The sequence below is a fragment of the Notamacropus eugenii genome, chromosome 6 (assembly GCF_028372415.1).
Source record: "Notamacropus eugenii isolate mMacEug1 chromosome 6, mMacEug1.pri_v2, whole genome shotgun sequence".
NCBI classification, from domain to species: Eukaryota; Metazoa; Chordata; class Mammalia; order Diprotodontia; family Macropodidae; genus Notamacropus; species Notamacropus eugenii.
The window spans coordinates 104,394,647-104,418,675 of NC_092877.1; the positions used below are offsets into that span (position 1 = coordinate 104,394,647).

The window sequence follows — 24,029 nt, forward strand, 5'->3', positions numbered from 1 at the left end:
TGTGCTCTGCCAGGAATGCTTGGCAGGGGAGGCCATCCGCCAGGCAATGAGTAAGTACAGAGGTTGAAGGCTATAGGATGGAAACATTCAGCCAAGCTCCAGGACAAAAGATGCATGAAAATATGCTTGATTTATGTTGAAGACCCCAGCGATGGGGGGTAGGGCCAAGGAGGCGTGGAGGGAGTGGAAAGATTTGTTCTCTTATCTACATGCAAGTCTCAAAGATGAGTCAGGGAAGTGGGGGAGGGGTCATTATTAACTGGGACTGTACTTTCTTCCTTCAGTCTTTTTTTTTTGAGGGGGGCACCCTACAGATCAGCACATCCATCAATGGATTAGTAGAAAAAGGAGATAGAACAAAAATAAATAAGCTTTATGATGTGATTGTAGCTCTAAAAAGTTTGGCAGATAATAAGAGAAGAAAGTTATCAGGAAACTCATAAAATCACTGAACATTCTAACTGGAAGGGACCTCAAATCCCTTTCTTACCAGAAGCACAAATCTCCTTTCTATCCCTTCCAAGACCACAGAGCCTCCACTCGAGGGCCACCAGTGACAGAGAACCCACCGTTTACTGGGTCAAGCCCATTGGATTTTTGAACGTTTCTGGATTTCAAAATCCATGTCACACACTTATCTACTTCAAAAAGTAACTAAAGTTTTGAATGTACCTTAACAAACCCTCATCTGTTTGCATGAGTGACAAGGATAATGTACTCCTCGTCCTTATTCAATCAGCTCTGACTGTCACGTGGGGTTTGAACATGCTTCTTTTTCATTTGGATGAGCACAAATGCACCCAGTCTCCCATATGAAAACCTTGCTCAAATAGCCACTGAACCTAGTGTGGTTTCTGGATTTGGCCTGCATGGAATACTAGAAGCCAAACTCAGTTTGCTTTCTGCTCCAAACAGCTGAAGACCAAATGCATCTCAGGTCTAAGCAACAGCCAAGCTCCAGGCTGGGGCAACTGAATGTCCAGCTCTTTGAAAAGTGAATAATCCTTAACAGGTGGCTTAGCCTTCTGGCTTCCTTGTAGAAACTAGGTAATCCACCTCACTCTAGCAAAAACTTTCAGGGGTCCATTGGTGATGAAGGGTTCACAAATAATAAATGACCTGCTCTGTGTTTTTCTCTTGGACTGTCTGCTCTTGGACTCTCTCTCTGGAGACCCTTAACCCCTGGATGGAGTGTTTTTTACACAAAGGACAAGTGACATTAAAAGCTATAGTTTAAGCTCGAAACCCCTTGGGAACCCATCTCAGTAGACAACTGGACACAAGGTCAAACCAGATCAAAGTCAGTCTTGACTCTGTCCTTGCTGTCACACGTCCAACTTTTAAAAGGCTGCTCCCAAGTGCCACACATAGTTTTGAAAACCTCTTTCCCTTACTCACACATGCTTTGCTGTTCTTTTTGACTAGATTTAACGTATTTAGGGACTGGATTAGCTTGTCTGTCAGGACATCACAGTTCAATTATTCTCAAGAGCAGTCAAGAATTTGGTTCAATGCGATAGGGAGGGAAGCGAGAAGCTAATTGGAGAGAAGCAGGGTGTTTAATCACCTCCTGAATGAACGCTTAACAAAGAGTGCTGCCGAGGAGGAAAATAGCTGTTTGAGACATTTGGTTTAATGATGCAGTATCACTTGGTTTGCTTTGTCAGAATCTCCACCAGCTGCAAACATGGCATGTGATTTTCAGGGCAGAGATAGGTACAATCAATGATTGACTACTGCCTCGAAAAATGATCAGATTTTGATTTCTCAGTTTGGTATTCAACTAACTGTCCAAATGAACTGGTTTCCTTCTACCTCACCAACACTTTTTTACCTATCACCCCTCAACAACAAGCTCTGCTAAAATCAGGCTAATTTTTTCATTAGTGGAGCAATTATTCACTTTCTGCCTATTGAAATTTTACCCAAGCCTGAAGACCCAGCTCAAATGCCACTTCCTCTGGGATGCCTTTTCTGGTCACCTGTCAGAAAGGAGTTCTCCCTTTTCAGACTCTCAAGCACCTAGCCTGTAACGACTGTTCCCCCAGGGGTGTGGTCCTGTAACTTCCTTATGTACTTATGTTCTTTGTGTTTTTATCTCACCCTTCTTACTAGCTGGTCCATCCCACTTTCTGCCTTCCCCTGGGTTATGGTTTTCTGTGAAGCAGCTCTGCAGCACTGTGGATGGCATGATGGACTGGAAGTCCGTGACAGTTATTAGTTATCATATATTTATGTAAAATGGGGAGGGGGGGCAGTTAATAATAGCACCTACCTCAGACCACTGTTATGAGGATCAAATGAGATGACATGCATATATATGTATGTATATATATATACATACATGATGACATGCATATATATGTATGTATGTATATATATACACACACACATTATATATAAAGCAACATTTGCCTTAAAGTGCTATATAAAGGTTAGCTGTCATTTATACTTGCAGTTTTGTACATGATAAGCACGTAATAATATCAGAACAAATGGCTATAACGTACCTTCCACTGTGGGATATATGACAGTAATATAAATGTAATCTATGAGCCAGCAACCACTACAGTCTAGTTGGGGAGTCACTCAGAGAACATTAAAGTCAAATAACAAACAGTTATTAAATGCTTATTATGTGCCAGGCTAAGTGCCAAGCTAAGTGCTGTGTCTACAAATATAAACAAAAAGACAGTTCCTGCCCTTTTGTATCCCCAGAGCTTAGTACAGTGCCTGCTACGTAGTAGGCACCTTATTAAATGTTTATTGATTGGTGGGCATAGAATAGGCATTAAATAAATGCTTACCGATTGACTAAACATTTGCATGGGAAAGACTGGAATTTAGAAATTAGGGTCTGAGATGGAAGAATGGAGGCTCCTCATAAGCCTTTTTGTTTTTGTCCGGGGAGGGTGGGGAGAGGCACCTCATTTATTTACACAACAGATTCAGAGGATCTTAGTGAACTGAGGGAAGCTGAGACGCCTCTTACTGATCCAAAAGAGGAGGAAAGAACAAAAATGTTACAGGAAGTTGTTGAGAAGACATGTGTCCTGTATTCCTACTTTTCCACATGTAGGTATGACCGGTCATAAATCTCTCAGGGTTGGGAGTTAAGAGAAAGAAGAAAGCTTCATGGGTTAGAGTGATCAGAGAATGAGAGATTGAGCTAAACACTGAAGGATGACTGGGGTTTAACAGAGTGAAGTGACAGGGGAAGACATTCCAGTCATGGGAAATGGCTGCCCCAAGCCATGGGTGCCATCTCCAGTTGTCCTGATGGCTCTGGAGGAGAAAGTGAGGTTGGTGACCCTGCACAGTCCTCCTTCGCTTAAAGTCAATTCACTTGCAAGTCATGGCATCACCTTCCTGATGTCATGGTCCTCTTTGAGAATGAAGGACAAACTATAACCCAAACCACCAAATTTTAGTCCTGTGAATAGACACAGTGTCCTAGATGATGGAAATAACCATCCCACTGTCCTCTGCCCTGGCTGGAGCACTGCAGCAGTATCATACTCAGTTCTGAGCACCATCATTTAGGAAGGTCAAGGCCGGGAGGGCACTTGTCCAGAGGGGGATACTAATCATAGCTGGCATTTATATAGTGCAAAGTGCAATATGTGCTATCTCATTTGATCTTCCCAACAATCCTGGGAAGTAGAAGTAGATGGGAAGAGGAAGGTGAAATAACCTGCCCAGGGTCACAGGCAAATGCTCAACACACGTGAATATAGCTTGAAAGACCTGGATATATTTAGACTGGAGAAGATGACTTAGGGTGGACATGAAAGATGCTTTCTAGTGTTTAAAGGGCTTTCTTATGGAAGAGAAATATGACATTCTCCTGGGCCTAAGCTCAGAACTAGGGATAATAAACAGGCAGAAAAGGTTGAGAAGTGGCCTCAGCTATAAACTAGGAAAACCTCGAAAACAATTCAAGCTGCTCAAAAAATGGAACAGGTTATAGTTCAGAAGGTAGTGAATTTCCCTAACACAGAAGGTCCTTAAATAGGCTCTGTAAGCCCACCCTTTAGGGATGGTGAGGAGGGGATTCCTGACCAAGCAGACATTGCCTACTTCTGAGATTTCCAACTAGAGCATCTGTGAAGGCAGATGTGGAATGGGACCTCTGTCTTCTAATAGTTGAAGGTTGGTCAGGCAGAATTTTTCTATAGTGAATGCAGAGGACAGTTTTGGTTTATTATAAAAGTTCTAATAATTAGAGCTGCTTCCAAAAAGGAATGGATTACCTCAGGCCGTAGTGAGTTCCCCATTATGGGAGGTCTCTCGGCACATGCCATCTGACCATTTATCAGGTCACATTAAAGCCACAGTTGGTGGAGAAGACATTATATACACAGAGGAGTATAAATGAAAATATGTACAATGCAAATATAAAGTAATTTTTTTGGGGGAGGGGAACTTTAGTAATGTGGGATATCAGGATGGGATCAAGGTAGGCATTGGTACTTGAACCAAACCTTGAAGGAAGCCAAGAACGATCTTTTGTAGGTGAATTTGACTTTGGAAACTGATCAGAATTATCCTTAGCCAAATCCTGGGATTCAAAAAGTCGTTGTAATCAAGTTAGGAAATACTCTTTTTTGTCAAAGGTGACCATCACCTCTTCATGTTTGGCTTGTAAGTAAGCTCTGGGGGTGATTTCAAAAGAAAAGGTTCAAGACTGTTTTCAGAAATGGCAGAATTGGAGTAAACGCCTTTGGGGAGGGGCTGCATTCATTTTGATATACATGTTTTGGTATCACTGTAAAATAATAATGATAATAACTAGCCTTTCTACAGTGCTTTAAAGTTTATAACAGGCTTTATATATGAAAATTAACGTTTTTGCTCGTAGTCATATTAAGAGTTTTCCTCTGATCAGCACTGCCTGAGTTTATCTGGCTACAGCTAAATATGAATAATTGGTGATTTATAAGGAGAAGACTCAGTCACGCCCAACTCTTTGTGACCTCATTTGGGGTTTTTTTGGCAAAGATACTGGAGTGGTTTGCCATTTCCTTATCAGCTCATTTTACATATGAGGAAACTGAGGCAGAGGTATAGTTACTTGCCTGGGGTCAAACAGCTATTAAAGCTGAAGGGCAAATTTGAACTCAGGTCTTCCTGACTCCAAGCCCCGACATTCTACCACTGCACCATCTCACTTCCACCTTTTCTGGTGCTGTAATGACAAAGCTCTGGACTCCTGGAAGGGCACCAAACTAGCCATGGCACCTGACATCTGCTCTTGGAAAAGGTGGCAATAATAATAATATTAGTAATAGCTGACATTTACAGAGTGCTTGACAGTTTCCAAAGTCCTTTATAGAAATCATCTCTTTTGATGCCAACCCTCAGACCTCAGACCCACTCTTGTAGGTACAGTCAGACTCTTAAAAGTGCTGTCTCCTTCACCCTTCATCGTCCCTCATGTGGAAAGATTCATTTCTGATTATTTAGGGGTCAGTACCTGTGTTCCTGGCTTCAGAGAAGAAACAAGGTCTTTCACCATTTTGGCCTCTGAGATCGTCACCCCGCCAACCACAAAGAGGATCAGGAGCGAATGGTCACTGGGATGAGGACGGCTCACCTGTAATAACACAGTCATCAAAGCAGTGTGGGGTCAGCATTCAGACAACATGTCACCTCTATTCTATGAATGAAGTCAGTGTTGCTCCAGGCGAGCCATATAAAATCCAAGTGAAAATCTGTGACTCATCAATTATTTAGATACATCAGTGCCAAAGCTTGTATCAGGACACATTGTCCCTAGATTTTCAGCCACAGAATCACAGATTTTGCACTGGAAAGGACCTTAGAAGTCCTCGAGTCAACTCTCATTTTGCAGGTGAGGAAACAGGCTCAGGGAGTTTACGTGGTCATGAAAGTCATGCAAGTAAGAAAGAAATCACAGGCCAAAATCTCATTTGTCTGATGTTACTTTATCAGAGTGTCTTTTTTTTTTTTTTAAGGAAGTAAATATGTGAAAATATAGGTTAAAGCACATAGGGTTAAGGTACAGAAATGAATGCTTAGAAGTACACGGTGCTAACTAACAGAAGACCTGGGTTTGGATCTTGGCTCTACCACTACAAGATAGGTATCTACAAGATACAAAATCTCTCTGGGCCTCAGTATCTTTCCCTGTAAAATAAAAGGGTTCAACTAGAAATCCTGTAAGATTCCTGCCAGCTCAAAATCTATGATGCCGTGATCCTACTTGAAAACAAGTGGTTCCTGAGGGTTTGCTCTCTGTGGAGCAAATGTGATAGCATCTGCCTCAGAGGAACTCATATTATGGAAAACCATGAGAACTACAAAAGTAGCACATCAAGAAACCCAAATTCAATATGTAAACTCGAGGATTCAGCAGACAAGGAAAAGCTTTTTTTATAATACACTTATTCATCTCAACATACAAGGGAATTAAAGAGAATGCAAATTTTTAAGTACAGTTTAAAAAGATTTTCAAAATGTGCATATCAGACAGAAGGAACAAAATTACCTTTCGTATTCCTTTCTGAAATTCCTTTCGCAGATTTTTTTAGTTTGTTAAAATAATTTTTTTTTATTGATGCCTCTTTTTCTTCTTCATTCCTTCCAATTTCCATCACTAATCACTAATTCCTCTTTACTGCTCCCATTCTAAAAGTCCTCCCTTGTGACAAATAAGCATGGACAAATTGTCAATCTGAAAATACACACCCGCATCTCGCACCTCTCTGCCTAGAGATGGGAAGCATGCTTCTATCTGGCTTCTGAAGTTATTGCTGGTCACTGCAATGATTAGAGCTGCAAAGTCTTTCAGAATCACACTCCTTTACATTATTATGGGCATCATGTAAATTGTTCCTGTCTCATTTGCTCTATCTGACCTGTATTTTGAAGGAAATTTTTTCATTGGGTTTGGTAGAGAAAGGAACGTTAGTGCAAAATGAGGACATCTTAAGCAAAGTTATTGACCTGAGAATTAGCAAGTTGTGTGTGGTAAATGGCAGACATATTGTCTTAGCCAGGATGTATGGGGTGTATGAAGTTACAGTTAGGATGGCACTAACCATCTTTACGCCATTTCAAAATACAAAATGAGAAATATATCAGTCTACACCAGTTGAAACTGAGTTTGGCAGAAGTGATGACTCTGACAAGATGGCCCCATTCATGTTACATAGCTCAAGGCCTCCCCAGCAGTAGAGGTTCTGATACACCTTCCAATGTTCAGCTCCATATAGGTGATACCATACTGACCCAAAGGCTGAAGACGTCTGGGAGAGTTGGCTAAAATAAAGTTGCTTCCTTTTTCTGTCTTTATTTTTCCTTATTACACTCTTTCTCTTATTTGGAGATATAAAAAAACAACTCCTTTCTTCTATTAAATATGGCTACCATCCAATATTTTAGTTACAACAAATGTTCATTAAAAGTTTCACATTAATTACTAATGAAAGAAATGCAAACTAAAACAACACCAATATTTTACTGTACACTGTCAAGTTGACAAAGATGACAAAAGGCAAAAATAGTAAAGAGTGGAAGGACTATAGGAAGACAGACTCATGACTACATTGTTAGTAGAGTTGTAAATTGGTCCAACCATTCTGGAGAACAATTTGTAATTATGTGAGAAAAATGAATAAATTATTTATTACCAGTGGCTTGGTGATCCCACTACTCTTATAATATTCCAAGGAGGTTGAAGAATGAGGAAAAGGACCCCTAGATAGGAAAATATTCCTAATAGCATCTCTGTGGTAGCAACAAACTGGAACCAAAGTGGGAGTGTCAATCAACTGGGGAATGACTGAAAGAATTCTGGGTTATGAACAATGAATATGGAGAATTCAGAAAAACTGTGAAAAATGTACAATGTGATGTAACAAATATTTACTACACACCTACTATATGTTATGCACTGTATCACATATTGGGAATATAAATAAGAAAAAGAAAGTTTCTGGCCTCCAGAAGTTCACAATCTAAGGAGGGGAAGATAATACACAAAAGGAAGCTGAAAGAAAGAGTCATGATGAAGATGAAGTGGATGAAGTGGAGCTGAAACCAAGCAGAGAAGCTGGTGGCAAATGAAGGAATGGCTGGCACGTTGCGCCATCTCTAGAAGGGGGTTATGTGAGGAGTTTTTTGCTCTGTCCTCTAGCTCTCCTATCACAGAGGCAAATGGAGGTACTGAAGAGGTGTGTAGCAAAACTGAAGCCATCTCTATGATCATGAGTTTCTTGGTGCTGAGTTTATCTTATGCATGCACGATGATGGAATTGAGACCAAGCAGAGAAAAGATGTGGATGAACACTTACAGAGTGAAGATGGCAGAGCTAAGGAATGATATACCCACTGACCACCACCATGCAAAAGAAACAAACATAGAAGACATCATGACCAGTCTGAAGTCCAGAGGAACAGTGATGAAACGTTTCCCTTCTCTCAGAAGAGAAGGGCAGAAAGTTCTGTACACTGTCCAGCATGGTTGATAGGTTAGTCTGCTTTGTTTAGCCATCTCTCTTTGCCATAAGAGAAGATTTGATGAGAGTGGGTACATTGGAAAGTGACAGTGATATGTTAAAAAAAAAAGAAAAAGTTCAAAAGTATCAATAAAACATTAAAAAAAAATCCCAGGTTATCTGTGTAACACTTGAGCTCTGTGGGACAAGCCGAGGAAAAGAATTGGGATTTGAGGGGATGTCCATCAACTGCTGAATGGGGAAACACGCTGTGGTATATGATTGTGATGGAATATTACTGTATTGTAAGAAATGATGGGCAGGTTGAATTTAGAAAAACATGGAAAGAGCTGCAGGAAATAATGAGGAGTTAAATGTGCAGAAACAAGAGAACATTGTATACACTGACAGCAATATTGTTCAAAGAATAACTATGAATGACTAAGTTATTCTGAGTATTAAAAATACTCATATCAACTACAAAGGACCCATGAAAGAAGATACCATCCATCTCCAGAGAAAGAACTAATAAACAGAAGTATGCATAGTGTGGTTTTACATAACACACATACATACACACACACAATGTGTCAATCAAATGGTGGCTTTTTCTAGTGCAGGGTGGGAAGACAGAGATTTTAGAACTTAAAATGTAACAAAAAAGATAATTGAATTGAATTTTTAAAAAGATAAGGAAGAAACTAATAAAAAAAAAAGTGTAAGAATTTCTTAACATCAGAAGTGTGGGAAACCCTGGAATAGGTTGCAGAGGTTGAGTGTGGAATCTACTTGCTTGGTGATCTCTAGGAATAACAAAATCCTGGTCAGGAGTGGTTTGCACATGATTCTGCCTAGAACTAAAGGAGGGGCTCCTGGCATCCCCCCTTTTGCCTCACAAGAATGAGCTGTTTTTCAATTCATGTTGGTCCATAGATAGATAGGCTCAGGGTCTCATAGTGGTACAGTGTGTTCCCAAGGACATATGCTTTCTATAAGAGATTCTGCATCCAATAGTACAAGATGAAAAGGCAGAAATGAAATGAACAATAACAAGAGAGAAAACAGCACAGGGGTGGGGATGGGGCAGGAGAAAAAGGAAGGAATACTTGTTTCCCTATAAATAAACAGGTTCAATTACTTCATGTTTACATTTGCTATTCTTGGGTCTTTCCAGATTCATTTTCCGATATGAGGCATTTCCTCACATAGCTCTTCAAGTCGAGGGTCGTTCAGAAGCACAACAAACTGACCCACAGAGTCTTCTCTCTTATTACAATAATACATTCCTTACAATCAACTAATCAGCAATGAGTTCAATGGTGGACTGTTTGTCAAGAGGCAAACAGATCAAATAAGGTTCATAAATGCTAAGTATCACTACTATCAATTGTGAATGAAATGGATTAATAGAGTAAGTCAATATCTCCTTGTTCCATTTTCCACCCTCTTGTCTTTTACTGTTTGTGACATAAAGACATCACTTCAGGTTAGAGGAGTCTGCTTCCCTTGGTCATTATGATTCCAACCTTTCAAGCCTTCAGGCTGGCTTGGAGGCTTTCTCTGGGGACACACTGCCCAGTGGGATCCCTTTGATGTCCACATTGGTCTCTGTCTGGTGGGGTTACCAGGTGCAAGACTCCCACTGCTTCCAGTTTCTTCACAGCTCTCGATGGGGTACCAGAACATCTCTGTTGCCGATTCCTCCACTCCACAATCCTCTGTTGTTTCCTTCTTTTGCTTCTTTCCCTCTGTGACCTGCCTCTCTCTAGAATGTGTAAGGGTCAGGTCCCCCTAGTTTTCTCCCCATGTTTTCCAGCATTTCACTCACTGGTCCTGCAATCACCTCCCCACATTGGGTCTCACTGATGATGGCTCATCCAACAGGAAATGATGACATTAGCTATAGTGCCTTTGAACAGAAAGGACAATAAACCCCAAGCAGAATGCTCTCTTTGGGACAAAATTTTGGTTACTGATCTACCAGTGTGACCCAGGAAGGAACTAACAGTCTTTTTCCCAACCAATTTACATGAAGATCTCTCCCAAATGAAGGAAATTAAAAACGAAACTAAGCTAACATCCATCTCTCAAAGCCCCTAGTTTTGTCGTCCTTTAGAAAAGATCTGCCAGCTACCTAGTTCTTGCTGGAAAATAGTGGCTGTGTTAAATTTGCTAGAATATGCCTACACCAAATTAGAAGGAAACCAATCTTTCTTCTCTACCAAACTATTATCATCTCACTACAGACTACAGGCTCTATGTAGCTTGTTCACAGCATTATTCTATGGGGTAGAGTAGACAGTTCAGCAGGGGTAAATGTGCTCAAGATTATCAATAATAATTCCTTATGGTCATAGACTACTTTGCATTTTCCAAAGTGCTTTACATATCTGTTCTCTCATCTCATTTGCAAAACCTGTAAGGGAGGTAACAATAGTAATAATAACAGTGAATCTCCTTTATATTGATCTCCGAGTGTTTTTGTTCAAATAAACATTTTATTGATTTTTTTTTTCCCTTAACATGTCACTTCCCAATGACTTTTCCCCACCACAGCGTTCTCCTTTATAACAATAAATAAACTAATATGTTGACCATTCTTGATGACATACCCATAGCTTACTATCTCTACAATGAGAGGAAGGAGACATGTTTTGCCATAAGATCATAATTAGAAGGGACCTTCGAGGCCATCTGGTCCACACCCATCCTGCATTTTACTGTGAGGGGCCGAAGGGCCACAAACTTAAGTGATCTGACCAAGATCGCATGGATAATGACTGAGGTAAGATTTGAACTTTATGACCAACATCCCAAAAGTCACTGCTCCTAACATTGTACTATGGTCTCTCTTCTCTTAGAGGCTGCTGGGTGGAATCATATTGCACAGAGCACTGGGCCTGGAGTTAGGAAGACAGGAGTTCAAATCTGACCTCAGACTCTTACTCCTTTTGTGACCCTGGGCAAGTCACTTGCCTAAAAAAAAAAAAAAAAAAAAAAAAAAATCACTGCCTGCCTCAGTTTCCTCATCTGTAAAATGGGGATAATAACAGCACCTAGCATCCAGTGTTGTAAGAATCAAATGAGATAATATTTGTAAAATTCTTAGCAAACCTGTAAGTATAATATAAATGCTAACTACCATTGCTATTATTGTTAAGTTGAGATTGGCGGTTGCATTAATTAATATACTTATATCTTTCACAATTATTTCCCTTTCTGTTATTTCAGTCTCTGTGAAAATTATTCCAGTTTGGTTTACTTCACATAGGTTTATACAAATCTGCCCAAGTTTCTCTAATTTCCTCATATTTATCATTTCTTAATATGCACAATAATATTCCATTACATTCATATGCCACAATTTGTTTAGTTTTAAATTTAAATTAAGTTCTCCCTTGAGTTCATTAACATTACACTTTCACTGTGTCCCCTTGAGTTTGAGAGGGTGATTGCTCTCCCCAGTTGCTGGGGAGAAGTTTAGAGAATTGTGTTGACTCAATACAAAGTTGGGCATCAAAGGCCCCAAAAGGTACTCCTTGGTTCCCTTATTGGACTTTGAAAAGAAACTACCTCTGTAGCCATGAATGTAGATGCATTAAATATAACAGCACCTTTAAAACAAGAAACTTAAAAAAGAGAAACTAGTAAGAGGTAAACCAGCCCTGAATTGTTTCCTTAGATAAAACACACCCTTATGGCAACTTCTGCAGAGAAAACATCTTGACAAATCATTTCTTTCAGTCAAAACAAGCCTGGGTCCAAACACATGGAGTCTATATAAAAGATATTATTTTTCAGGAGACCAAAATCCAAACCACAAATTCCAGAAATGCACATAAAGTGTACTGCCCATTAGACATGCAAGCCCTAAATTAAATTAAAGCTATAGCAAAAAGGGCTGAGGTATGTTATTGATTTATTAATTTGATTGCTATCTAGCTTTTCTCCTGAAGAGCCCAAGGTGGTGCACAGGCCCAAGTGTTTGGGGTGGATCACTCCTCTGGGTCCAGAATGGGAGGCTGCTTGAAGAATGCAAGTTCTTGCCAGTACATCTTCCCCCAACTGATAGTACAACCCCAAAGGCTTTCCTTTATGTGGCTAACCACAGTCTATCCTTTGGTTGAACATCAGACTCCAGTGGACTTGAAACACTTTCTCAGTATCTCAGGGAGGCACACACATGCTAACTTGTGGCTCACAGCCTTCCTCTGTTCCCTAGATCATGGGGTACAAGGAGCCTTGATGGAGTACATCTGGGAGAGCAAAACACCACAACTCAGTTTCCTGTGAACTAGGAAGCATGCTGAGTTTTCAAAAACATAGTGAAAAAAATAATATCGTGCAGGAAGACAGCGGGCAGTCTGTCTGCCTGTCTTTTCATTACTGCAGCCTCTCTGGTCTCAGAGAGTTTGAACATGGGCCAGGCTTGTTAAGTCAACTTTCTGAACTCAGTGAGGGGAGGAAAAGATCTCTTGGTTTCATCCTTGGCATGCCACACAGGCCTGTCCAATTTACAAGGACACACAAAACAATCCAACAAACTGAATTCAGTCCGATATTGCCCAGGAGACCGTTTGCTTTTCAAGTGGCAAAACCAGAACACGATGTTCCTCAGCTGGAGAAGGCCAAAATAATTTAAAGAAATGAATCCCGGCAAGCTGCAGAATGAGGCAGCTATGGGCAGAAATTCCTCCAGCTTCAGCAAGGAGAGAAACAAGCTCCAATATCACTCCTGCCCTCTAAAATGAAGGAACCATTTAATACTGAGAAATAAATGCAAAGGCACCCTCAATGCCTGGGGAGATTTTACCATACTTAAAAAAAAATTAATGTGTTGGATTCACTTCAAAGTGTCTGGAACCAAGGCTTCCATTTCCCGGCAGCCCAGAAGCTGCCTTGAGAGCTGTCTCCAAAGCCCCACCAAGCATCTGTGCATTCTAAGCACAGGCCAAGACACTCAGGAGATTCTACCATCTGGAAAGAGAAAACATACTTCTAAAATCTTAAGAAGTATTAGAAGCCAAAGTTATTTTGGGGTTTCTGGCTGTGTGTCTTGGGAGTCTGGTTCGTTGTAGAATCTCTTCCAATTTCTAGGCATCTCTTCTTAATCCATCCACTAAATGACAAGAATCACAAAGATCTCTAGAGCCTAGCCCTGTAGGAGTTGTCAAGGTCTCCCCAAAGAAGGAAGCAGACAAGAGGGGCTGCCTGAGAGAGGGATGTGTTCCGGAAGAAGGAAAATGCTACTGCCCAAAGACACACAGTTCCTCAAAGTCACTTTAGAAGTCACTTACCTCTGAAGGAAGCATCCAGGCTTCCTGACAGTACTGTGGCAATGACAAAATTCACATGCTTTCCATAAATGAAAAGCTTTCCAACTGAGGGGAGTCTAGGTCTCTGAATACTGGAGAAAATCCTAGAGCTGGGAGGAATCCCGAGAGATGATCCAGTTCATCCCTTTCCTTTCAGGAAAGATCATATCTGAACTATCTTAGATAATTAACACTGATGGTTAAAATATTGGAAATCATTTAAAAAGGGAACCAGTGTGGCAAAGTAGATAGAAACTTTGCTTTTGATTTGAGGGCAACAGCAAAGAAGGGAAGATTTGGTAACTAGAAGAAAATGGATTTATTTCTGCTAAGCTTGTGTCCAGTGAAACCAAGGCTGCCTGTTCGGGTCGTGTCATGTCTGGGGAACTCTCTGCTTTTTTTGTACTGTCCCCTGAGAGGGCTCTGAGGGGAACAAAGGGTTATCCTGGTGACATGCCAGAAAGTCTGTCCATTGTGTCTCCAACAACCACTAACCTTCCTTAACTGTAGAAAGATTCCAGCCAAGATCATTTAACCAAACTCTGTCTTCTTGTTTTTTGCTGTATGTATGACTTCACTGAAAAGGAAGCAGGGTTGTTGATCCCAGCCCCAGAACAGAACAGCAGCAGAAACCGCTATAAATAGCAAAGGGAGGATGCCCCAAAGACAGCAACACCAACACAGCAGCAAAGTCAACAAGGTTTTCATTCTGCTAGTATAGGAAGAAAGTAACATGAGAGACAAAGCCAAAAGGTAGACCATCTGCTCTACTGGAGAGCATTGCCAGCACGTCCCAGGTAGAAGCCCCATAAGAGAAGGCCACACCAGGATTCTGAGAGAGAATCTCTGTCCCTATAAAACCATGCCGAGTCAAGGAGGAATAAAATACTGATAGTGATAATAATAGCTAGCATTTATGTAGTGTTTACTGCGTGCCAGGCACTGTGCTAAGGCTTTACAAATATTGTCTCATTTTTATCCTTACAACAACCCTGGGAGGGAGGTGCCATCATTATTCCCATTTTACAGCTGAGGAAACAGGCATGCAGAGGTTAAGTGACTTGCTTAGGGTTACACAGCTAGTAACAATAATAGTAGCTAACATTTATATAGTAACAACTATGTGGCAGGCACTGTGCTAAGCACCTTACAATTATGACCTCACTTAATCCTCACAACAGCCCTGGGAGATGGGTGTTATCATTATCCCCATTTTACAGATGAAGAAACAGGCAAACAGAGGTGAAGTGACTTGTGCAGGGTCACACAGCTAGTGTTTGAGGCTTTGAACTCGTCTTTCTAACTCCTGGTTCAGCACTTTACTACCAAGCTGCCTCTAAGGTAAAGCTGAACAGACAGAACCTGGATACGGGAAGTACTTGCTACCGATCATCATTAAGGAACATGCTAAGTTGGAAATCATCCAGAGAAGGCCAGCTAGGGTGAGAGAAAGCTTTGAGTAGCATTTCATAAGAAGGTAGGGATGCTTAGCCAAGAAAATCAGGAAAAATGGATAGAAGTTGAAAATATAAAAATTTAGATTTAATGTCAGGAAAATAATTCTAACAATGAGAATTGCCTCAAAGCAGAAAGGGCTGCACTAGTATGTCAAGGGTTCCCCTTTACTGGGAGTGTTCAAGCTGAGGCTGGATGATGACTTGTCTGGTCTGTAATAGAAGGGATTTCTTAGAGATACAGGTTCAATGAGATAAGAGGTTCTTCCTTTACGGATCTATGAACTTTATATGCAAGTACATACATATACACACATGTGATGTGTGTATATACACATACACACACATGTGCATGTATGTATATACACACATATATATTTGATAATTGTATTTCAATACAATTTTTTCCTTTGTCTATGTATTTTATTTTATGCATTAAAAAACATTCTGAGAAGGGGTCTAGAGGCTTCACTAGATTACCAAAATGATCTAAGACATAAAATAGATAAGAACTCCTAGATTACCTGGATTCTGAGATCCTTTCCAACTTGAAATTTTGCGATTACATAAAAGTATATATGTGTCATTTACCACTAGTGTGGTTTCAGGCAATTTGCAGAGTCTACTTGGGGCCTCAGTTTCCTCATCTGTAAGATGAAGGATTGGACCAGATGACCTTTAAAATCCCATTTCTTGCTCTGAATCTATGATCCTAGGGTCCCTGAGATTCCATTCTGCTCCAAAAGTCTATGAACAACAACATGAGGAATTAAATGAAAATTACTAAGAAACAATGGAAAGGTAAAAAGTAATGGTGAAGTCAGGCCTACTCATGACTTCCTCTTTCTACTGCTTAGTGTCATACATGAGATATGTAAGTAATCTGCCCTTCATGAAAACTACCTTCATTTCTCAGCATGGCCTCTTAGCAAATCACAATTACACCTCCCCAAAGGACCACTGCCTGATTCTCATTAAGTTCTATGGGACTTATTTTACACCCTGGAAACAAAGACCAGAGCTTATTTAGCTGCCTAGGCTCTCTGAAATAAGAATGGCAGAGCCAGTAGACAAGGCCCATTTGGAAAAATAGATCAAGGCTTTGGGTGGGGGCTGAAAGATGGCTTTGTGGGGTGTGCTGATGGTCCTCTAAATCTTCAGCTGACAGCTGAGAAGAGGCCCCTGGCAGCTGAAGGCTAGGGAACAGCTCCTGACAGCTGCTGGCAAGGCAAGAATTCCTTTTCCTTAAATCCACTGCTTGGGAAGCCCTCTTTGAGATCAATTTCAAGCCGCGGGGGCATTTCCTCATATGCCCTTCTTCCAGAAGACAGTTCAGTGGGGGAGAAACAAGGAATAAATGAAATCCTGCCCCAATGGGTCCTGGAATGATTTCCAAGATGACACCCACTTCAGTACTTCTGGGACTGGGAAACAGGAAGGCTCACAGTCCCAGGAGGAAACTCGAAAAAGGTGTGATTTTAAAGTGTTACTTTCTGGAGGTGGCTATGAAAAATGGGATGCCACATGACATGGGATAAAAGACATCTGAGTACCTCTACAATTCTCAGATCTGATGTCTAGGGCATAAAGGAGGAAAACAATCTCTCCCTACAGGAGGGAAGACTCAGGGGAGGAGCAGGGGTGACTTAAGTGAAGCATATTGAAGGCATGGCTAGATTGGGGATCCCAGAGAAAAGGGAAGATTAGCTAAGCTTCAGAAACCCAGGCTAACCTGGACTCAGTCACACTCAACTCTGAGCCCTTCAACACTTTTTAAGAGGCAAGGAAAGGTGGAGGAAAGAGTGCCTGAGCTGAGAGACCTGGGTTTCATTCCCACCTCAGACACTCAAACGAGCCATGGGCAAATTCACTGTATCGTAATTCTAGAGGTGGAAGGGCCCTTTGAGAACATCTGGGGTAATCTCTCCATTGTTTTCTGAGGAAGAAACAGAATTTGAGAGATATTAAATGATTTGCCCAAGGTCACATAAAAAAACACATGGCAGAGACAGGATTCAAACCTATGTCCTCTGACTCTAAATTCAGTGCTCCTTCCACTCCATGAGACTTCTAGCAACCTATGTTTTCTCATCTGTAAAATGGAGGTAATCAGTATCTCTCCTCCAGAGCTATATGGAGGATTGCAGATATGTTTTGCACATTTTTTAGTGCTACTGGCTATTATTTATTCTGGAAACATTGATCTGGGTTGCTTTAAAACAACAATACAACCAGAGAAAGAAAACAAGGCACACCAGAGATGTGTACACCACTGTGAAGCTCATGGTAATGGGTAGCATCAAAAGAGGGGGCATCCTAGCTTGTTCACTCTCTGGTTGCACCGCATCATCATCATCATCTTCTGGTTTCTCTCCTTCAGCTCTAGGAGGGCACCATTTTTCCAGGAACTCAAAAAGGCAAGATCTTCCATGCAAATTAATTTGTAATTTCAAACCTGCTTTGAAGACAAAAAAAAACCCTATAATTTCTAAGTGTTATTATAATTGGAATACTAGCAAAGTACAGGAGGAAGGTCAACATTTATTTCTACTGCTCATCCTTTCTTTTTTTAAAATAAAAATGATGAATACTTCATTCAGAAAGAAAGCTGGAAGGCTTTGGACATGGAGAGTGATGAATAACACCCTCCCCCCCACCAAAAAAAAATTAGTAGCATCTTAACAGAAAAAAAAATTACTGATATGGAGTCATTTCTAAATCAGCTTAGATCAAAAATTTTTTTGCAATTATGTAAAATATTTCCATGCTAGTTATTTTTTATAAGAAGACTCAAATAAAAGAAAAAACATGAAAGAAAGGAAGTGAAAAATAGCATGCTTCAGTATATATGATGACACATGAGTCTTTTGGGATTTTCTTGGTTCATTATATTGCTGAGAATAGCTAAGTCACTTCATCAAATAATACTGCTGTTACTCTGCACAACGGTCTCCTGGTTCTGTTCAACTCATTTTGCATTAGTTCATGTAAGTCTTTTCGGGTTTTCTGAAATCATCCTGCTTATCATTTCTTATAGCACAATAATATTCCATTGCAATCATATACCACAGCTGGTTTAGCCATTCCCCAAATAATGGGCATCCCTTTGATTTCCAGTTCTCAGCCACTCCAAAAAGAGCTGCTATAAACATTTTTGTACAAATAGGTCTTTTCCCCTTTTGGGGGGATATAAGAGTGGTATTGCCATATCAAAAGGTATGCACAGTTTAATAGCCCTTTGGGCATAGTTCCAAATCGCTCTCCAGAATGGTTGGATCAGTTTACAACTCCACCAACAGTGCAGCAGTGTCCCAGTTTTCCACATTCCCTCCAACATCTAACATTTTCTTGTTTTTGTCATATTAGCCACTCCGATGGGTGCGGGGTGGTAACTCAGAGTTTTTTTAATTTGCATTTCTCTGATCAATAGTGATTTCGAGACTTTTAAAAATATGATTATAGATAGTTTTGATTTCTTTGTCTTAAAATTGCCTGTTTATATCCTTTGATCGTATATCAATTGGGGAAATGACTTCTATTTCTATGAATTTGACTCAGTTCTCTATATATTTGAGAAATGAGGTTTTTATCAGAGATACTCCGTTGCAAAAATTCCCCCTCCACACCCAGTTTTCTACTTTCCTTATAATTTTGGTTGCATTGATTTTGTTTGTACAAAACCGTTTTCATTTTATATAGTCAAAATGATCTGTTTTATACTTTGTAATGCTCTCTATATCATCTTTGGACCTAAATTCTTCCCTTATCCATAAATCTGAAAGATAAACTACTCTACATTCTCTTAATTTGCTTACAGTATCACCCTTTATGTGTAAATCATGTGTCCATTTTGATCTATCAGTCATCTTGTTTAGATTCATTTAAATTTAGCAATTTTACAATGCCTTAAACATAGAAAAAAAATTCTTTTATGGAGGCAGAGGAGAAGATTGAACAAAAGACTCTCTCTTCATCCTCCCATCCAGTATGGCTTAATGTTTGAACATCCATGCTCTCTCTCTTCATCCTCACATCCAGTATGGCTTAATGTTTGAACATCCATGCTCTCTCTCTTCATCCTCACATCCAGTATGGCTTAATGTTTGAACATCCATGCTCTCTCTCTTCATCCTCACATCCAGTGTGGCTTAATGTTTGAACATCCATGCTTTCTCTCTTCATCCTCACATCCAGTATGGCTTAATGTTTGAACATCCATGCTCTCTCTCTTCATCCTCACATCCAGTACGGCTTAATGTTTGAACATCCATGCTCCTCTCTCCCCCCACCCCCCCACCATAGCAATTACAGGTATTCTAGATTTCATCAGCAAATTTTCTGTTGAGCAGAAAAAGATATAGTTGTCGAGGGAGTGATGGTGTGGGAGCCTGGTCAGACAAGTGACCTGAACCTGAACAAAGTCACTCCTCATCCTTCTTATCGGATAGTATATTTCTTATATTCAGCATTTAATGAATGCGTGTTGAGTGAATAAAGGTAAGTGGTACATAGCCTTAGTTTATACCACAACGTGGTTCACAACTAGCCAAGTGTTGGGGATGGCAGAGGAAAGGAAAAGTATTTCTATAGGGCCAACCATTATGCTAAGTGCTTTACATATATTATCTCCTTTGACTCTTACAACTATCCTGCTGGGTAGGTGCTATTATTATCATGCCCATTTTCCAGTTGAGGAAACTGAGATGGACAGCAATTAAGTGACTCACCCAGGATCATATAGCTAGTAAGTATTTAAAGTCAGTGTTCCTGACTCAAGGTCCAACACTGTATCCATTGCACCCCTCAACTGCTAATGAACTTAGAAATATGTCTTGATCTCCAATTCAATTCAACAAGCATTTATTAAACTTCTACTATTTGCACATCATTTTTTTCTGGGAACCAGGCTTAGGAAGATGAAAGAGAAGAACAGTCTCTGAACTCAAGGAATTTGCTTTAAAAAACAACAACTGGGTTTCCCTTTCTTTCCCAGACTGCAATACAGAGGCTACTCCTCAGCCTGGTCCCACTTTGATCTCCATATTAATACTGAATTTAGGATGGATACCAGATTAGCTTATCCCACTGAAGCTCAAAACTCCCAAGCACAAGCAATCCTCTAGCCTCAGTCTCCTAGGAGCAGGGATGCCATGCATCCAATACTGTGATGCCTAGTGACTTTGCATTCTATTGGGAATTAGGCATAACATGTTAAGGACATGAGTAAATCCAAGACATTTGAAGAAGGGAAGACTGGAGGACCAGAAAAAGCTTCTTTAAAGGAAGGTACGAATTCTAGAGTATAGATTCTAAGTGGTATAGAGGAGGAGAGAACACATTCCTGGTAGGCAGTACAGCCTGGGTGAAGCCATGGAGATGGGAAACAGAATGCCATGTTCAGGAGGAGCAAGTAGCTTAGTTGCAGAATGCCTGAAATGGGGGGCAGGTGATGTGAAATAAATCTAGAAAGATGGGCAGGAGTCAGACTGTGAAGGCTTTAGATGCTGGCCTAAGTAGTTTATATTTAATCCTAGAGGCACTGGGGAGCTACAGAAGAATCTAGAGTAGAGGGAAACATATGTTCTTAGAGACTATGTAAGTCAGTAACACTTGGTTCCTTCTGCTTAGACAAAGCCAGCTGACCCTGGAATATAGGGACAACATATGACCTGCAGGACCTACCACCATCTCACTTCTTAGTCTATAATTTTTATGGATACAAACATCTCTTAACTACAAAAGAAGTAAAACACCAAAAGCTTCTGAACAGAGCTCACTAGTGCTAATGGTGCACTCTCATTTCAGTTCTCTGGATACCATATCTATTCATCCAGAGGAGGGGCCTGCAAACAGAAGATTATCTCCACATGGCTGCTTTACCTTCATGAACATGCTAAATCCAGTTTTAAGAAGATCGGTGAGGCCTGAAGACATGTGTTCAATATCAACATGATCTGGTCTCTCCGGATTCAATATCTCCTCCACAACCTGCTTCAGCAATGGCTTATATGTTGCCTGCAAAGGTAAAATGATATCATGTAAGTAACAGGGTTCATGTCCAATCGATCTCCTGGGATCAAAAGATGCAAATTTTGGGAGGAGGGGTGGTAAAGAGGAGTCAATAATTTTCCAAACCAGATAGAAAGCAATATGAAATGTTGGATTTTTTTTTTAGCATATGAAATATAAGAGTAAAGTATAGTAATTTAAAAACTGAAATGAAGACAGTCTCCAGTCTTTGGCAGAGGCATTTGGTATGATGTTCATTTTTGCTAGAAACTATCTATTCATCTATCTGTTTTTCCAGTCATTCATTTATTCATGCATCCAGCTATTCATTCATACATCTATTATCTATCCATTCATTTATTTATCCATCCATCTATTCATTTATCTTTCTATTTTTCTACCTATCGGTCAATCTATTTACTAAATTTATCCATCTATTTGTTCATTTCTCTCTCTCTAATCTATGTCTATTTAATCTATCTATCTATCTATCTATCTATCTATCCATTCATCTATCTTTCTGCTGTCAGTATCCATTTGAGCTGTTGTAGAGAGAACATCACCTTTACAGTCAGAAGACCTAGGCATTATTTACCACTTGGATGCCCTTGGGCAAGTCACAACCTCTCTGGGCTTCAAGTGCCTCTTTTACAGAATAAGAGGGTTGGATGGATGCTCTCTAGGGCCCCTTCTATTTGAAAAAAAAATCTAAAACCATTACAATATAGATCAGCTTCAAGTAAGCTTTTGCTAGAAAAAAATCCAAAGAGGCAGGCAAAGCAGGGCAGGGCTACAGAAAAGAAACTATATGCAGATTGGTATTCTGATTTCTGTCTGTAGTACCTGCAGATATCAACAGATTCGGTGTGATGTAGAAGTTAGAAAACTGGCCCCCTAGTCTAGAACATTTGGGTTCAAATTCTTCTTCTGACACCCACCAGCTGTGTGACCCTTTACTTATCCTCTCAGTGGCTCAGGCAGCTCACTGAAACTACAAGTTGCCACGATGGTGGCAGCCTACAATGGTCGAGGGAATACCACACTGGGAGTTTGGTCATTTTTCTCCCAACCTCTACTAACGGACACAGACACACACACAGACACAGACACACACATAATCTCAGGTCTGGTTCTCTCCCATTCCCTTAAAAAAAGAGTCAATATCGTTTTATACAGTAAAGTTTTTATTTCAATATCTAGCCCCTTAGAAAGAATTAATTTCTATTACATAAGCAACTCTCATAGCCTGCCACTCTGAAATCTCAGCTATGCCCTTCTAATGCACTATATGCTAACACTCTAGAGCTGTTAAGTAAGGATTATTGTTGGTATGAAACAGGACCTTGTTAGTGTAGAACTTTGCAATTAAAAGCAATACAAATGGGGAAGGACAGTTAGGTTGCCCAGTGGATTTTCCTGAGCTCAAATCTGGTCTCAGACACTTACTAACTGTATAACTCTGGGCAAGTCACTTAACGCTGTTGACCTCAGTCTCCTCATCGGTAAAATGAACTGGAGGAGGAAATGACAAACCACTCCAGTATCTTTGCCAAGAAAACCCTAAACGGAGTCACGGGAGAGTTATATATGACTGAAAGGGCTGACCCACAACAAATGGTGTGTGCTATTGTTATAATGCTCCTGTAATGTTCAACTTAGACTAAAGTGCGTTGTCTACCCAGATTCAAGTGAGTAGCAATTTAATTTACTAATGAGGGGGTAACTGGAGCACTTAAAGCTAGTGGTAGATTAATGTATCTAAACTGACTTAGAGTAATGGGGGAGCATATAGTTAATCACTGTTAACATACAGCTTAACTTTCACAATAGCTACAACTATTTCAAAGTTCCTTTTGACATCATATTGTGGCCTTTTAAAGACAAACCAAAGAACCAGAGCATGCCTCATTTACTGATACTTCATTTTGTAAAGCATTCTGCAGATGTACTCTTTTTAGTTATACCTAAACGCCTGACTCACTGAAGAATTCATCAGTGCAAACCTAACTTGGCTGACGTAACCTCTGGTATTAAGAAAGTGACCTCTCAATAAAACTACTGAAATGCAAAAAAAAAAAAAAAGTCAATCTCAGGTCTGTTACAGTACGTCTCCCCTCCCCAAATACACTCCCACCTACATACAGACACACACACACTTCTTTGGGGTTATTTTACTGGTGTTCTTTTGGACATAATTTATCAATGCAGAGAGCCCTCAGATTCCCAGTGAGGAACTCCTCCCCACACAGTTGTAGTTTGTCCTTCATTCCCAAAGAGGACCATGACATCAGGAAGGTGATGCCATGACTTGCAAGTGAATTGGATTTAAGTGAGGGAAGACTATGCAAAGTCACCAGTCTCACTTTCTCCTCCAGAGTCATCTGGGTCCAGTGGCAAGATACAGATCAGCCAACTGGAGATGGCCCTGGATACAATGGAAGGCCTTGCCCTTTTTAATCTAAAGTCTTTCCCAGGTTGTTTGTCTGAGGCAATGCCCATTCAGGGATTAAAGCTAGGTTAAAAAAAGAGGCAAAGAATGACCTCTTTGACCAGTCTAAAAAATAAAATCAATCTGGGAGGGGAAGGCCCTCAGGGTGTCTGACAATGTTCAGGAGCTGGCAAGTAGGAGGGTGAAGAATTTCATTCATATACTTCCAAAGTTCTTTCCTGATTCCTCATTCTGGTGGTTGAGGTAATGCCTGGTGCCACCACTTCCCTGCTGAAAGTCTCTCATGTGCACTGAAAAACAGATAACCAATGAATGATGTTTCCTGTTGCCTTTGGACATA

At 40.4% G+C, this 24,029-nt stretch overlaps 1 protein-coding gene across 1 annotated transcript in view; it reads right to left on the bottom strand.

The window, feature by feature from the left end:
* The window catches only part of SCFD2 (sec1 family domain containing 2), a 423,131-nt gene that overhangs the window by 9,030 nt on the left and 390,072 nt on the right, over window positions 1-24,029 (bottom strand). Inside the window, exons 7-8 of the mRNA XM_072620771.1 lie at window positions 21,112-21,246; window positions 5,477-5,596 (exon numbers count right to left, since the gene is read on the bottom strand). Coding sequence (XP_072476872.1) covers window positions 5,477-5,596; window positions 21,112-21,246 — 255 coding nt within the window. The remainder of the gene's footprint in view (window positions 1-5,476; window positions 5,597-21,111; window positions 21,247-24,029) is intronic.